Raw genomic sequence first — 17,834 nt, 5'->3', positions numbered from 1 at the left:
CTAGCAATTACTTTTCAGAGAGAGCTTATTTGCTTATTTCTGTGAGGATTGTATTTGGCCTATGGGTCCACAAATGAGTTGGTCAAAGGTAGGGAGAGAGATAACCTCTGACTTGAATGCCACCTTGGACAAGTCACTTTTGTATTTTTCTCTGTATTAGGGGTTCACAACTTCTCTCTATGTCCAACTGTGAACCACTTCCAGATGATAGAATCAATTATATTTATTGAATAAAGTGTTCTTGATGTTGAGACTAAGCTAGAGCAGTAGGGCAAATGTTTATTTTTAAGCTTGACAGTGTTATTTGACAAACCTTTCGGTCTTCACATTAAGACATCATCATAGGCAACCTCCTCTCATATTTAAAACCCATCACAAATGGAGAAAACCCTGAACAGTTCTCCAGAGATGGTAATATACCAGGTAGCAGCATAGGCTCTTTTTCCTGCCAGTGGAAACAGGTCCAGTACAACTGCATGGCTTGGGAAGGTTAAAGCTGCTACCTAAATAGCCTCAGTTTGTGAGTTACAAATTAATAGCATTTGATTTCATAAGGGGAGTGTAAAAAAAATGGACTCATAATATTTTCATCTTTGAATAGGTTCACGGAGTAGTTCCAGCTCCAGAGAGGCCACCTGAACCTCGAGCCGTGGATGACCCTGCACCCATCTTTGTCAGTGATAGCTGTGCAGCTGCTGCTCAGTGTCCTATGGTTACTACTGCTCTCCAGCCAGGCCTGCCTGAGAAAGTGCGGGAGAGTACCAGGGCCCCACTGCTCCACATGCGAGCCGAGTCCTTCCCTGGGCACTCCTGTGGCTTTTCTGCACCAATGCCCCCCACCAGAACAATGGAGAGTAAGATGGCTGCCGCCATGCACTCCAACAGTGCAGATGCCGCTAGCAGTTCAAATTACCACTCCTTTGTCACTGCGTCATCAGCCTCAGTGGATGATGTGTTGCCTTTGCCACTGCCTGTCCCACAACCTAAGCATGCTTCTCAGAAAATAGCTTATTCCTCCTTTGCTAGGCCTGATGTCACCACTGAGCCCTTTGGTCCAGAAAACTGTTTGCATTTCAATATGACTCCAACCTGCCAATTCCGTCCCCAGAGTGTACCTCCACATCATAATAAATTGGAGCAACACCAAGTGTATGGTGCCCGATCAGAGCCACCAGCCTCCATGGGTCCTCGTTATAACACCTATGTGGCCCCGGGAAGAAACACGTCTGGACACCACTCCAAGCCATGCAACCGGATGGAGTATGTTTCTTCTTTGAGCTCCTCAGTTAGGAATGCTTGCTATCCTGAAGATATTCCACCATACCCTACCATCCGGAGGGTGCAATCTCTCCATGCTCCCCCATCTTCCATGATTCGTTCTGTTCCCATTTCACGGACAGAAGTTCCCCCAGATGATGAACCAGCCTACTGCCCAAGGCCCCTGTACCAGTTTAAGCCATATCAGTCCTCCCAGGCCCGCTCAGATTATCATGTAACTCAGCTTCAGCCTTACTTTGAGAATGGACGGGTCCATTACCGCTATAGTCCATATTCCAGTTCCTCTAGTTCCTATTACAGTCCTGATGGGGCCCTGTGTGATGTGGATGCCTATAGCACAGTACAGTTGAGGCCCCTTCATCGCCTGCCAAGTCGTGATTTTGCTTTCTACAATCCCAGGCTACAAGGCAAGAACTTGTACAGTTACTCTGGTTTGCCTCCACGCCCGCGGACCAACATGACTGGCTATTTCTCTGGTAATGACCATAATGTAGTAAACATGCCTCCACCTGCTGATGTAAAGCACACCTACGCCTCGTGGGATCTAGAGGACATGGAAAAATATCGCATGCAGTCTATCCGGAGAGAGAGCCGTGCACGGCAGAAGGTGAAAGCGCCTGTTATGTCTCAGTATGACAACATGACGCCAGCTGTGCAGGATGACCTGGGTGGGATCTATGTCATCCATCTGCGCAGTAAATCAGATCCTGGGAAAACTGGACTTCTCTCAGTGGCAGAAGGAAAGGAAGGGCGGCACCCAGCCAAGGCTGTGAGTCCTGAGGGAGATGACCGCTTTTATAGGAAGCATCCAGACCCAGAGTTTGACAGAGCCCCCCACCATGGAGGGTATGGCAGTATACAGGCAGAGAAGCCAACCCTCCCTCAGAAGCAAAGCAGCCTTAGGAATAGAAAGCTTCATGACATGGGTTGTAGTCTCCCAGAGCACAGGGTGCATCAGGAAGCAAGCCATAGGCAATTATGTGAATCAAAAAATGGGCCACCATACCCCCAGGCAACTGGCCAGTTAGATTATGGGCCCAAAACAATTCCAGACACTTCTGAGCCAGGCAGCTACCATAATTCTGGAGGGAAATACACCACAGGGCAGGAGTCCTTAAGATTGAACCACAAAGAGGTGAGGCTCTCCAAAGAGCTGGAGCGGCCCCGAGCCAGGCAGCCACCTGCCCCTGAGAAACACTCCAGAGACTGCTACAAAGAGGAGGAGCACCTCACTCAGTCAATGGTCCCACCCCCTAAGCCAGAGAGGAGCCATAGCCTAAAACTTCATCATACCCAGAACATGGAAAGGGACCCCAGTGTGCTGTACCAGTACCAAACGCACAGCAAGCGCCAGAGCAATATGACTGTTGTGTCCCAGTATGACAACCTGGAGGATTACCACTCCCTGCCCCAGCACCAGCGAGGAGGCTTTGGAGGCGGGGGCATGGGAACATATGTGCCCTCTGGTTTTGCCCACCCACAGAGCAGGACATATGCTACAGCGTTGGGTCAAGGGGCTTTCCTGCCCACAGAGTTGTCTTTGCCACATCCTGACACACAGATTCATGCAGAATGAGCCCCGGGAGCAATAGAGTTGAAGCAGCCTCTGCTGGACAGTGGACTGTTCTATTTTTTTCAATAACCAAAAAAGATTAAAAAAAAAATCTACAAAACCCCTGACCACGTTAAAAAGAAAATATAATAAAAGTAAACAAATCACCATCCTCCCCGCCCTTTCCTGCTTCATTACCACCTCTTTCATCTATAGACTGTGTCATTTTTGTCTTTAAAAGAGATCTGAGTGATTGTAAAGCACTGTGTTGAAAACATAGTAAAGAAATTTGTCACAGACCGTACTTGCCATATAGGGCTAATTTATAAGAGCCTGAGGACTGCCTTTAACTGAATTTAAATTTAACTTTGTCTTTTCTTCTTAGCACTTGCTACCTAGTTCAGAGCAGTTTACATCTATTTCCTGGTGGGCTTTTGCATTTGCTGTTATGTTCCTACGCCCCCATCAGTGGCTGCACAGCCTGCCCACATGGAAACTTCTTTCCATTATCACTTCATTCATCTTGACCGAGAAGGGGCTTGTGTGTTAAATTATTTTTTTAGCCATCCTATATTAATAATTTATTAACTTTTGGTTGTATGTTAAATTAGAGTGGAGAAAACTCCCTTATCTTTCAGATAAGTCAGACAATTGGAGCATTATAATTAAAACATAAAGAAATTAAGACTTTAAACATTCAGTAGTCTCTTCACAGTGAGCAAGCTCATGTCACTACAGGAGGGATTTTTCAAGTTAGAATTTAGGGAAACATCCTAGGCAGAAGAATGTGAAATTCTTATTGTCAATTAACTTTATTAACACCAGAAAGCTGTATCATTGCTTTTAATGTGATGCCTGACTGCAGATTTCCCCCACCCAATAATATTTAGTAAATTGGGATTCCAGTAAAATGTTAACAGTACTTGTTCTTCTAAATTAGCAACCTTTTCCAATTAAAGAAAAAAACAGTGTGTTATGACTGTTTTCAGGAATATAGATTTATGTGATAATTTCTGTTTCTAAACCAGAGTATATGTTCCCTAGGAATTCTTACAGTAACTGCAAATTATCTGTACTGCATGTCATTGTTGCAGTAACCACCAAGTACACAGCCCCATGTCACCAGTTGGAGTTCCAGCAGCTACCATAATGTTCTAAGGAGTCACTCAGTATATGCTTACTCTGTATTCATATGATCACGGTCTTACTGTAATTATCATCTACACCAGCATTTCAGGTATAGCTCTTTATAACTCTGTAGACATGTTAAACATGTTTAATATCTAGGACTTTCTTTTGAAAGTTCATTCCTTATCAGAGGAGGAACAGAACATCTCTCTAGCCTAACTCTACTCTTGTTTCCCAGCCCACCCACCACAGGTCCACCAGACTAGCAGAACAGTCCTGTATTTACTGTGTGAGCTAAGATTGTCATTCCATTCCATAACTTGTGATAATACTTGAGTTTTATACATTCACATATTGTAAATGTTCAGTTTATAGAATACACAGGAGATTTTATTCCATTTACTGGATGATTGCTGCTCTGGCTTTTTAGAACTTGGAATTATCTTTTATTTAGAGCAAAAGAAGAAATCTTTTAAGAGGCTAAAATATGCTGCTATTATTGCTGTGAAATTGTGTAAAGATTAGGATTCATGCCAGTCCTCTTTTTTTAATTTAAAAACATGTGATTACATTTTAGGGGTTTATATTTAGAAAATGAAAAATTTCAGAGCAACATATTTATATATGAAAATACTCTATAAGGTTTTCTTTTGTTCCCCAGAATTGATCAGAGGGATGCAATAAAGACCAGAGTAAAGATCTTGAAAAAACAATATGTGAAATGTCTGTAGAAGTTTAGGCCTTTACATTAAGAGTGCAGGCCCAACTGATGTTAGAAAATGTTTATGTTAGGAAACCTGAGAGGATGCTTCCATCTGGCACACAAACACATTGGGTGCTACATTGAAGAGTTGGATCTCTGGTGAATATGCAGCACTAATTTTTTTTTTAACCTTATTCATCTTTTTATCAAGTAGGCAATCCCTTGCTCCTTGGAGATCATACCAGCCCTGAAAGTTCTCACCAGCAATCTGGATGTTAGCAAGAGGGGGCTGGTGTAACTAGTGGACACATGGCTTCAGTAACTGAGGGCCCAGAAAGAAGTAGTGAATGAAGTCCAGGCCAATTTTAATATCTGTGGATTTGTTGTCACACACACATTGTTTACTCCTGAAACTAAAATCAATTTTATAAATATGACATTTAATTCCTCAGAACAACTTCTTTATTAATAATGTCCTATGGGTTTGGAAATATCAGGTAAATATTTTGAATATAGAATAATGATTCAGATTACTGGTATAAGTGTGAAACACAAACTTTAGAGAAAGTCTATAGTTTAGTTAATTATGTAGCAACAGCCTTAACTTTGGATTCAGTTATTTGAAAGACTTTGCCCACATCTTTTCCTTCCTAATATGTGGGGTAGAAATCAGATGGCAAATCACTGTGAGCCAGGTTACCTCAGCATTGTTCACCTTTGTGTGTGACTTCACAAATACAGTAATTGAATGTTATTACTTTCAAATGTTGACATGGAGCATTATGATCAAGGAAGTGGAACTGCCTTATGCATTAAACCCCTAATTTATTGAGCCATGTCTCCAGATTTTATCTTTTTGAAAAAAACTCTGATTCCACAGTTCAGTTTGATTGAGATAAGTATTCCCTGGATGTCTGGCTAGGGACTCTAAGAGTCCCAAGGATGCCATATTCTTTATAATAAACTTAATCTGAGCCTTATTTCTTACTGTATAAATTTCCTTTTCATTCACATATTTTAAATGCTCAGTTTGAAGAACTCCCTGGGATGGTCCCAAGGGTAAGGCCTGCACAATTCCTTAGGAAGGCAAAGCATTTTTAAATATTTAGGTCAGGTTGAAAAACTCTAGAGCTACTTCTGTGAAGAAGAGGGACCATGAACGTGAGTTGGGATAGAAGAGTGGGTATCACATTTGAAGCAGAAATAGATGCTTATGATGTATATTTGAAATTTGCCCCTTTAGTTCAAGAAGGAGCCTATAAAATCCATTTATCTGTTCCATCCCTTTAGGTCACCTATTCAGTATGTTGGCAAAGTATGGTCTGAACAGAGAGTGCAAGGAAATGAATAAGAAAGTCAAAGTATGTCAGAAAGTTTCTTCCAAATGGTTAGAGGCATGTGAATTGTCAGTACTGTGTAATGGAAATGTCAGGAATGATGTATTTTTAATATGTGCAAGATAATGTTGGTGTCCACAGAGGGTCTTTTTTTCTTATCTGCTTAGTACTGTTAATGTTCAAAGAATAAAAATGATTGTTTTACAGTTTAGATTCTGAGATAGCAAAACCTGATTTTTCAACCATGACCTGCATGAGAGAAGCACCCTAGGAAGTCTTAGATCATACTTTTGATTTCTTTAATTTATATAGTGTTTTTTTATGTTTTAATATTTTTGTGAACTGGTGTAAATTGTTAATGCATATAAGCTTGTGTATTTTTGTAAATAGTTTTGTGATTTATTTCTTGCCCCATATGTAAATATTTAGAGTCTCATTTCTTCCAAACTTATTTGAAGCTGAGTTGTGGGTTTGGGGTTTTGTTTGTTTTCTTGTTTGTTTGGGTGGGGGGTGGGGAGAAGGGATTTTGTACTTGGAGATGGAGATATCTTGTGGTTTAAAGCAAATGTCCCATGAAAGCAATTCAAATATCAACAGAATTATTTCAGGTTAAAACAGACTTTCTTGTGTATGTGTTTCTTTTTTGATCTTACATGAATTATAATTGATTCGCGATTAATTTGGGATATTTGAACCAGAAGACAGATATTTGTATGACATAACCTCTTATACCAATTATTTGAGGAGGGATCCTGTTTCTGTCTGTGCCACAATCCACTGCCTGACTAAATTCCCCACAGCTCCAACACTTAACTCTTCAGAACTGGAGAAGCTTCATGATCTCTTGTGGAAAATCCAGGCAAATGTGATGCCCCTAGGGCTCTTAGGAATATGTGCTTTTTTTCTGTGGCCTGGCACCCAGTGTGCTGACCCAAGGAGGTCAAATTGGCCTCTGAACTCAGAATCCTCCGAAAGGGTGTCTGAATAAAAAACATTTTTTAAGATTCTCATACAGCATATCAGATTCCTATCTTCAGAGTAAAATAACCAATAAAGAATGATCCTCTAGACTTAGCCATATGTGGTAAACTGCCTTGTGGATATTCAGTAGAGACTGTATCCATGAAATGAATTACTATAGATCTGAGCCAAGTGCCAACCTATAACCCACTGCCTAATAGGCTGTCCAGTCTTAGCCCTGTGCCAGTTCTCAGATATTTCAGTATCAATCAGGATTTGGGGGCAGGAAGTGGCAACTCTCAATATTTAGCTATTTTAAAACTAGTTTTCCTACTGGGAATCAAAAGTTACAAATCATTCTTCATTTGAAAAAATTAAGAACCCACCCCCATTGGTCAGTAATCAGGAAAGCGGCCTGTTTAGTCCAGATGCCCCTGGTAAGACACCTTTGACGTGTTCACTGGATCTTCCAGTTTTATGGAACTCTGCTAGTCATTCCAACTATTTCAGCATTTATCTCATATCTCATACTGATGAACATATAATAACTATCCCCTAAAATATGTATTTATCACTAAGGAATTGGCGAAAAATGACACTAGTGGTGTTTGAGATTTTAGTCTTTTTTTCTGTAGGAAAATGCACTTTTTAAATATTAACTCCTTTCTGCAGTAAAATCTTGGGAATCTAGAAACACCAAAACATCCTGTATGTCTTCCAGCATACCTCTAGGGGGGAAATAAAAAGCTTGAGGTTTAAATTTTATTTTCAATATTTTAATTAAAGTCTCTTCATAGCACATTTCAAGCCACAAACTTTGCTGCCAGTATACATCAAGATTCATTACTTATGTCTCTCATTTATGTCTTTAGATGACTATAATTTAGTGATTCCCTCATGGACATATTTGAGATAAAAGGAGTGTTTGCTTTTATACCGAATGCTCTCTCTTACTACCAAAATATATTTTATGTTCTTTGTCCTTTTTTCTTTTTAATACCCTTCTTGGCATTGTTTCTTTTATTATCTATAGACTTCCATCCTCTCCCTCTTTGTGGTTCTAGTCCCTCTTGGAAATCACCCAATTAGGTCCTCAAAATTGCAAACAAAAGGAAGTTCTGAACTGGGCACTTGAAAGGTTGTCCTGAACTGCGCAGCCTCTGCATCATCTGTTGTTTGTTATTCAAAGGCCTGTTTTTTTTTTTTTTTTTTTTTTTGTCTTCTAACAAGTGCTCTAATAGATGAGTTGTATAAAGTGAGATATTAACAGCTGTTTAGAAGGGAGAATGAAACAGACTTTATTCTGTTGTGAGGCATTCAGTCTGGTTAGGGATTACAGCTAGTACATTCGGTTGCGTTTAAGCCATGTGCTGTTTCAAATATTGTGTGTGAAAAGTAGAACTAGCTCTGGGAACCAAGCTACATCGTGCCTTCCTATCTCTCCAAAGCTTTTACAAGAACTTGCGTCACAAAATCAGCTTGTTTGACTTTGTAGTTTTATGTATTTTATCAGTTGTAGGCAACAGCATAGCAATGTTTTTAAGAGCTGAGAATAACTCTGTGCTTACTGACAGTGCCAGACACCAGTAAGCTTTTTGCATCTTCTAATTCACTGATTGCTCATAACCCATTGATTTATAGATGAAACTAAGGCACACAAAGATTGGTCAACTGTCACACAAATAGTGACATGGGGTTGAGACTTAGACCTGATACTCTAATGTAATGTATGCTCTGATAAAAGCAGATTTAGTGTTGGATAGTTGAATCCTATCTACTAATTAGTAATTGTAACCCCCCTACTAAATTACTAACCCCCTCTGAAATGATTTCTAACATGCTCACTAAGCCTTGGCTGTTTTCATCTCTAAAAGGGGAATAATGAGACTGTAGTAGTACCTAAGGGCTGCTATGGGAGTTAGATAATAGATACTTCTAAACAGGAGAACAAGGGCTGAATAAAACTTAACCAGAGTTTTTACTATGAATTAGTGCCAGACTATGCAACAGTTAAAAGGAAAAGGGTTAAATTATACGTAAATAATTCTATCATTAAGAATTTATTCAGGATCAACTTTTTTTATTAGAGCTTTATGGTTATACATAATAGTTGGGTTCATCCCAAAAAACTCATGCATGCATAGAAATCTTTTTCAGTTCATGATCCCTCTTTTTCCCTTTTATCCTTCCTGCCTCCCCCTCTCCTTCCTCTAATCTACTGGACTTCCTTTTACTCGCCTGTTAATTGATTGGTTCCTTATGTAATCTTATCCTTCCCTTCCCCTCTCCTTTATTTTATTTCAGCTTCATTATATGAGAAAACATTCTGACCTTTGAGTTTCTAAGTTTGTCTTATTTCACTTAGCATGATATTCTCCTTTTCTAGCCTTTTACTGGCAAATGCCATAATTTTGTTCTTTTTAATGGCTGATAGAACTCCATTGTATGTGTATACCACAATTTCTTAATCCATTCATCTATTGATGGGCATGTGAGTTGACTACATAATTTAGCTATTGTGAATTGTGCTGCTATAAACAATGATGTCACTAGAGTATGCCAATTTTAGATCTTTTGGGAAAAGACCCAGGAGTGGGTAGTTGGGTCATATGGTGGATCCATCCCTGTTTTTTTTTGAGAAATATCCAAACTGCTTTCCAGAGTGATTGTGCTAGTCTGCAGTCCCACCAACAATGTACAAGTATTCCTTTCTCCCCACAACCTCTTCAGCATCTATGATTGATTGTATTCTTGATTATTGCCATTCTGATTTAATTTGCATTTCCCTGATTGCTAGAGATAGTGAACTTTTTTTCATGTATTTGTTGACCATTTTTGTTTTTTCTATTGAAAAGTTTCTGCTTAGTTCTTTTGTCCATTTATTGATTGGGTTATTCGGGGTTTTTGTTTGGGGTGTGTGTGTGAAGTTTTTTGAGTTCTTTGTATATTCTGGATATTAATCTCCTATTAAAGTAGTAGTTGGTCAAGATTTTCTCTCATTCTATAGGCTGTCTCTTTATGTCCTAAATAGTGCAGAAACTTTTTGGTTTAATGTCATGCCACTTATTGATTGTTGGTTTTATTTCTTGTGCTTTGAGGATCTTGTTAAGGATGTCTGTGCCAGAATCAATGTGATGGAGTGCTGAGGCTCAATGTTTTTGAAAGAAAGAAATTAAAAGGTTTTATGTGGTTGACATAACTTGCAAGAAGCAAGTCTTGGTGGTTAGAGATGCAAGACATAATTTAGTGGTTGATGCTTGACAATGAGTCTTCGTGATAGAAGAGAACACCCTTGCTTACCATAAGGTCCAAGTAAAAAATATTTTATTACAGTTCTGTAGTGGAAACATTTATCCAGATGGCACTAATTATAAACTATTCAATAGTGTACATTCTGCATTAGAATTCTGTTATCCATTGATAAATTATCTCTGTTATCCATTGATAAGTTCAGGGGAATGGTCTTAGGGACTTCTGAGCTGTGCCTTCTCGGCTAATGGGCATTAATTTATTCATGCATCCACTTTCTTGTGTTGCCCCATTTGCTCATAGGCTTATCGACTACATAATGTGGCAGGAATTAGGAACTGCTGCAGAAAAACAGTAGTGAGACTAACAGTTTGGACATTTTACAAAACAGTTTCTAAAGAGAGATGGCTTTGATTATCCATTTTAGGATGCTACAACAAAATGCTTTTCCAGAAAAGAGGCTATAGTGATTTTACTGATAGTAGCAAATAACCCTAAAAATTAATTGCTAGATGTACCATGTACCAGGCTATCTTAATTGTTTTGCATATATTAATTTTAACTTACAAGTTTTCCTAACAGTTATGTGAGATAGCATTCTTACTTTTTAAAGTCCCTTTACAAATAAAGAAGCTCAGGCCCAGGAAGTGGAATTAATGTGCCTGAGCCCATACCTCTGAGGTTCAGTGGGATTTGAACCCCAGCTCTCTAACTGTAGAGCCTGCAGTTCCTATCACTGTTAAACTGGTTCAAAGTGTGTCTTCAAAGACCAGGAATCCATGAACAAACTGTAGGGACAAGACACTGCTGTTGATTTGCAGGGAATGCGAACCCTCCCCAAGTCAGCATAGGTTGGGTTTATGCTGTAGTTGACACCACTGAAATCTCAGTACCTTGACACACAAAATAGGTGTATTATGGGTCCTGGTGACTCCAGGGAGGAGTTCTCTTTATAGCCCCTTGCAGTCCCTTACCTCGTTCCCTGGAAACATGATTCCTAGGACAATGTGGCAAGGGAAGAGAATATTAGAGGGACTGGTGGGAGTAGTTAAAATGCAGCCCAGAAGTGAGGCGAGTCATTCCTGCTCCCAGTGCATTGGCCAATGAACCTCCAGGGCCTCTCTGACCACAGGAGAAAGTGCAAGGTCAGCACACTGGACTACATGCCTGAAAAGAGAGTCAAGCTGCATAGCTATGTGCAGCACTGCTATCTACCATGCCAACCCGCTCTCTGCTCAGATTCTCCCACTGCATTGGTAATGGACAACTATAGTATTGTGTGGAAGAATAGTGCTTTAGCATTCTGGCAGCAGAGAGCAGTGATTAAAACCTGAGACAAGCTCAGGAAGTAAAAGTTCTTTGGGCAACAGAAACTGAAGGACTGTGTAGGTTATATCTGGCAGTTTGCTTGGCGAGATATCTCTTAGGGACCTTTGCTTTTTGGTAAAAGGTTGGCCTCACATCCACAAATTTCTGACCATAGCTTGGAGTAGAAAGAAGCTTTTGGAAGCAAAGAAAGGATGTGTCTGCCTACAGGACTGAAGAAATGGAGAAAGGCTTGCTAAATCTGAGTGCTGCTTGAGACCCCAGTACCTCCACCCTCCCTCTGTTTCATCATCACAATCTCATGGGTCTCCATGCTAATGCATGTGATCAGAAACCCTTTGTATGGGTACTGGAATGAAGCAGATCATCTTCAATAGAAAGAATGAATTCCATCATTTATTTGGTGTACTTTCATACATTACAAGCACATTTGGACTACTGGTATTGGTTGATGGTTCCAGAAGGGGAAAAAAAAAATAGGTTTGGACTATCCACAACTCAACTGCTGGAGTGACTAAATCCTGTAGCATCAAAAATTTTTTCTATAGGAAGTCTGCTTTGAGAAATGTTTGGAATGTTAGGGAAGAAGAGTTACTTGGAGAAGAGGAAGGATGATGTTCCAAGTGTCCAGAAAAGAATTTTACCCCATATTCACACATACTCTATAAAGCATCTTAGGATGTGGAAATGAGAACATGTAATGGGAATACTTTTTCTTCCAGGCCATAGCAACTTGGGAAGAGAAAGTAGAATCAAAGGTTTGGATAGCTTTCAACAAACCTATAGAACCTACATACCAAGAAATGATAAAATCTAGGAAACACAAATTTGAGTTAATTCCTGAATGATCTACTTCTCTGGGTTACATGAGTTTCAGAAGATAACACTGATACTTCTCAGACCTTGCAAGATAAAATTACTGAGAGTCCAAGGCCCTAAAGTACACCTTGGTCCCAGGAATCAGAAGAACTCTTTGGAAGTAGTTACCACAACTCTGCATTTCATGATTGCCCCCTGTATGGATGCTCCGCTATCTGGGTGTTTCCTCTCAGTGCCAATGAGCAAGAATTTTATTCTGATTATGGAAAGAGATGGTTCTCTCCTATCAGTATTTATTATTATTTTAGAGGGCCAAAGGCTATGTGGCTCTTTGATTTTTAGAATTCTTAAAAAATCTAAAACATGTAGGAATAGCTTCCTTTAGATTGTCAAAAGCATCCAATGTTGAAGTCAAGGCAGTTTTTGTAACACTAAAATCACAAGTGAGTGATCCAGGATAATGTACTAATACCATCACTCTCCTACTTCAAGGTGAATCTCCTTGGCCTTCTGGAGTGATTACCTCTTACATAGATGGGCACCTTTGGTCCCCTACCTAAGAGAGTGGGACTGATAGCCAGACAAGTCCTATGACCCAAGAAGGTACCTAGCCACCTGCTCTGGCACCTCCTGAGTTCCCCAGCAGCACATTCAGCTATCCTGTAACACACTCTGCAGTGAAAGACAGGAGATTTGGGAGGGTGCAGACAAGCATGAGAGTTGGCCTAAGTATGTACATGGCTCTCAGAAGAAATGGACTCAGATTTGCACCAATGGATCCTAAATGGTGGAAGCAATCCAATGGATGATCATTAAGTAAGAATGTTACAGGAGTGACTGAAAACACTGGATAGGTAATTGTAGCAAACCTTCCAATGCTGAGTTTGTGTGATAGTTATGGCATATAGCTTGTGTCTCCTGGAAGTCATTTGGGTGCCACCTGCCTGCCCAGTGAAAACACTGTTTCCCCATCTGGACCACTACTCTTCCCTGTCTCCCTTCTTGGCACCTGCACTCTCCAAAGATTTCCAGTAGCACATAAATTAAATCCATCCTGTTCAGCCTGGCCTGTAGGATCCATCTCTATTTCATCTCTCAGGTTCCTTGTATAAGCCACACCCCTGGTCTGGAAGGCTCCTTGTATGGGAGACCACCTCTTCACTGAGATCTCAAATCATCAGATGATCTTGATGACCAAATCTGAGGCAGCCACTTGATCACAGCACCTCTTAATTCTCTAGCACTTTTCAGAGTTATTTATTGGTTAGTCTATTTCTTCACTTGTTTGTAAGCTCCAAGACAGCTTGACATGCGGTATATGCTTAAATAGATTTTTTAAATACATAAATTTAAGGAAGAAAGGGGATCACAGGAAACAACAAAATTTGTTAGTTTTCCTAAGCCTTAAGCTCAACCCTATAGGAAAGAAATGTCCTTTGTAATCACAAGGAGTTCTTTCAGATAGAGATGCAGCTGCATAGAAATTGGTATTTTGGAAAGCCACCAGAGGGTGCTGTCCACACACTTTTTTATTCAGTGTTCAGTTGCTCAAAAAGATTCACTTAGCTTCCTAATATGATTGGATAGGTGACTCAGTAAGTGATTCCCTGTGATTCTTCCTTGTTTCTTTCCACTCCACCTTTGCAGGAGCAGTTTTAAGAACAACAACCTGGCAGTCAATGCTGGGAGCTGATAAGTGTTAGCTCATAAGCTACTTTCTTGGACCCAGCCCTAAAAAAAGAAGGGTAAAGTTGAATAAAAGAATGGCCAAGTTGAATAAAAATCTGAATAACTCAGGTGGGACTTTGCATTCAGTATGCAACTCCATAATATCAAAGGACTATTTCTTGTATTTAAATTCCTAAATATTCTTTATTCTTATTTTTAGAAAGCAGCATAAAACATCTAGACACCAGTTTCTCTAATTTTGTATGCTAGTCCATGCAGGCCTCTGAGAACCCCAGTGTTTTCAGACTTGGATACACATGAAACTCCTCTCAGAGCTTTGTGAAAATACAGATTCCTATGCTTGCCCAACTGGACTGACTATCCTCTTCATGGGTTACAGAACCTGTCGGGCTAACAAAACTTCTCAGGTGATTCCATTTCATCCATGATTTAGGAGCTGTTTTTCCTGGAGAAGATCTGTCCTTCTGGTACCTGTGCTTTCACTTGGCCCCAGAGCCGCAGCATCCAAGTTTTGCTTCATGGAACTTCATTGTTCTAAGAAGTATGCAGCATTGAACCACAGAACATGATTCACAGAGCATTTCCTCAGAAGACATTTCAGGAAACTCATTGAAAATGATCTAGTCTAGCTATCAGAAATGTTTGGTTTTGGTCATAGCTTCTTTTTTAATAATCAAGTGATTTAATCTATTTACACATACCTGGTTCCACATCAAATTTCAGGAAGTACACCATGTAACTTTGATGTGGAAGTCTTCATTGCACTCTGAAAGGGAGACAGTGACTAGAAGTCATGACCCCCCAGGACCATCGAGGGAGAAAGAGAAACAATCTATGAGAAAATACTCTGAAAAGAGTGAAATACCATTAATTTAGCTTGTTTTCTGTTGCTATAATGGAATACCTGAAATTAGATAATTTATAAAAGACAGGTTTATGGGCTCTGGAGGCTTGGAAGTCCAAGAGAATGATGCTGTTGAGGGTCTTGTGCTGTACAACCTTGAAGCTTGTGTTCTAAGCAATCTTTTCTGAGCCAGGTGAGGAACCTGCTTCCTGCCCCCTCCCCATTTCTGTAGCAATTCAAGATGAGCTTGCAACCTTTAACCTTCATGATGGAAAGCAGAAGGGCAAGTGGACACACATAGAAGAAGGAAATGCAAGAGGCAATCTGACTCTATAATAAACACTCCTGCAGGAGCAAACCTGGTCCCTCTGCAGAGAGAACTCTCTTCCATAGGATAGTATTGATCCCTACATGGGCGTGAATCCCTCATGACCCAAATGCCTCTTTCAGGGCCCACCAACTCAACATACACTGGGAATTAAGCCTCAACATGAGTTTTGTTGGTGACAAGCCATATTCAAATCAAGAGAAATCATATAAGTGAAAGGCAGTGGTATGTCCAGTGGGATGTGAGAATTAGTCTACTAGCCCCACAGAATTGAAAGATTTTCAAACTAACATAGCTGACATCTGTAATGAAGATAAAACAGTTAGCTTTAAAAGTCAAATAAGACCACAAGGCTTATAAGAGAAATTTCCACTCATTATCCAATTTTTACTGCCCAGAGTCAAACTTTTCAACCTTTCAAGTAATTGCTTCTGATATTTTTACCAACCTATTTCTAAATAATGTGCTGTACTTGAATTCTCCATCTTAGACATTATATATTGACTTTCTAATAATGGATACGAGGGCAACATTCTCTTGGTAGTACAGTGCCAGGTTATTGCCCCAGCAGTACACACATAGTGTTTTAATCAGTTTTCTATTACTGTAAAACATACATAAAATAATTTTGGCCCACAGTAGATGTTTCACGTTATAATTGATTGGCTCTGTTGCTTTGAGCCTGTGGCAACACAACATGATAGGAGCTTGTGGCAGAACAAAGCCATCCCCTCATGGCTGGGGAGTGAAAGAGAGGAAAAGGAAGAAACTGGAGTCCCACAATCCCCTGTCAGGGCACACTAAGAATGATATAAAACTTTCTACTAGGCTCTACTTTTTAAAGTTTCCACCACCTCCCAATAGCTCCAAGGTGGGGACCAAGTCTTTTACACCTGGGCCTTTGGGGACATTTTACATCCAAACTGTAGCATGCACAAACATGGAGCACACTTTTCTGTCTTCATTTTCCTATTCATGCCACAGTACAGAACCCTTTAATCAGTATTCAGTATTTTCTATGTACCTATTACTGCATTCCTTAGTCTGCTGTGGAAAGTAAATTTCATCTGAATGTCAGCTGCTCTCCATTTCTTCATGCTTTTTTCACTGGAAGCAGGTAATTGTTCTCTCCTGTGCCTCTATGTGCCTCATCCTGCTCGAATCCAGTGGTTGTCCTTTAGGCCTGCTTCACAGCTGCAAGGACTGTGGGCCCTTCTCCCAGGGACAACCCCTTATTTCCTGGATCTCATCTTCCTCTTATTCCATGTCCTCTTTTTTATGAAAAAAAAAAGGTGCAAGGGAAGTAAATATTCCAACTTGCACATCTGAAGATAGATATAGATATAAATAGATATACTCTTACACTTCTTGAAAGTTTGGCTTAATATAGAATTCTAAGTGAAAATTAAATCCCCTCGCAGTAATTGACGGTATTGCTTTTTTCCGAGGGTGGTGGAGTGGTGGTGCACTGGGGATTGAACTCAGGGGCACGCGACCACTGATCCACCCCCTAGTGCTATTTTGTACTTTTTATTTAGAGACAGGGTCTTACTGAGTAGCTTAGTGCCTCACCATTGCTGAGGCTGGCTTTGAACTCGAAATCCTCCTGGCCCAGCCTCCCGAGCTGCTAAGATTGCAGGTGTGTGCACCACGTCCAGCTGATGGTATTGCTTTTTGTTCTCTGTGGCTAATCTAGCTGTTGAGAAGTCAGACCCCATTCTGTTTTTTGATCATTATAAATGAATTGTTTTCCTCTTTGGAAACTTGTGAGCATCTCTTTCTTCCAGGTGTTCTGAATTTTAATGATGATGTACCTTGGGTGAATCTTCTCCCTGATTATGTTGGTTACTCAGTGGTCCTTTCAGTCTGTAAATGTATTGTCTCCATTTCTGGGGATTTAAAGAATTCATTATATATATATATATATATATATATATATATATATATATATATATATATATGTTGATCAGTGATCTGAACACCTATTATTTGGATGTTACAATTTCTGAATTGACCCTCAATTTCACACACATACTTCTGATTTGAAGATTCTTTGAAAAGGAAAGAATAGTTAGCTAATGAAGCCTGTGATTGGGAGAATATTATCCCCCTAAAAATATGCATGCTCTAAATCCAGAATCTGTGAACTTATAGGTTATGTGGCAAATCAGTTCATCTTAAAATAGGGAGATTGTCTGTGGGCCCAATGTCCTAATAAGGGTCCTTAAAACTGGAAGAAGAGGGTAAAAGAAGAATATGTGAAATAGAAGCAAGGCCCAGGGAAGCTATGTAGAAGAAATCAGCTCACCATTCCTAGCTTTGGGGGTAGAGACAGGTAGCCATGAACCAGAAATGTGGGGCTCCCCTGGAAATTGGAAAAGGCAAGGAAATGGATTCTTCCCTACCTATCCAGGAGGGATCACAACCCTATTGATGACTTGATTTTAGCTGAAGGAGACTCATGAGCAGCTTTTGAAGTTTAGAGCTGCAAAACAATGAATACATGTTCTTAAAACCACCATATAGCTATAGAAAAGAAATACATTTGCAAGTTGGGGACCTGAAAGTGTTATTGTTAAAGAAATAGAAAGTATCAAAAAAGCCAGGAAAATGTTCTCAAG

The 17,834-nt window shown here is 40.0% G+C and overlaps 1 protein-coding gene across 5 annotated transcripts in view; it reads left to right on the top strand.

Moving 5' to 3' along the window:
- Arhgap32 (Rho GTPase activating protein 32) overlaps window positions 1–6,617 on the top strand; it is a 288,193-nt gene extending 281,576 nt beyond the window's left edge. For all 5 annotated transcript variants that reach the window (XM_071616860.1, XM_071616861.1, XM_027945492.2 and 2 more), the window contains one exon: window positions 602–6,617. In XM_071616860.1, coding sequence (XP_071472961.1) covers window positions 602–2,854 — 2,253 coding nt within the window. In that variant the 3' untranslated portion in view covers window positions 2,855–6,617. The remainder of the gene's footprint in view (window positions 1–601) is intronic.
- Window positions 6,618–17,834: the final 11,217 nt, after the last annotated feature.

Source organism: Marmota flaviventris, chromosome 9 (genome assembly GCF_047511675.1).
Source record: "Marmota flaviventris isolate mMarFla1 chromosome 9, mMarFla1.hap1, whole genome shotgun sequence".
In the NCBI taxonomy this organism is placed as follows: Eukaryota; Metazoa; Chordata; class Mammalia; order Rodentia; family Sciuridae; genus Marmota; species Marmota flaviventris.
Note: the sequence above shows the minus strand (reverse complement) of the source record. Positions and strands in the feature narration are given on the sequence as shown.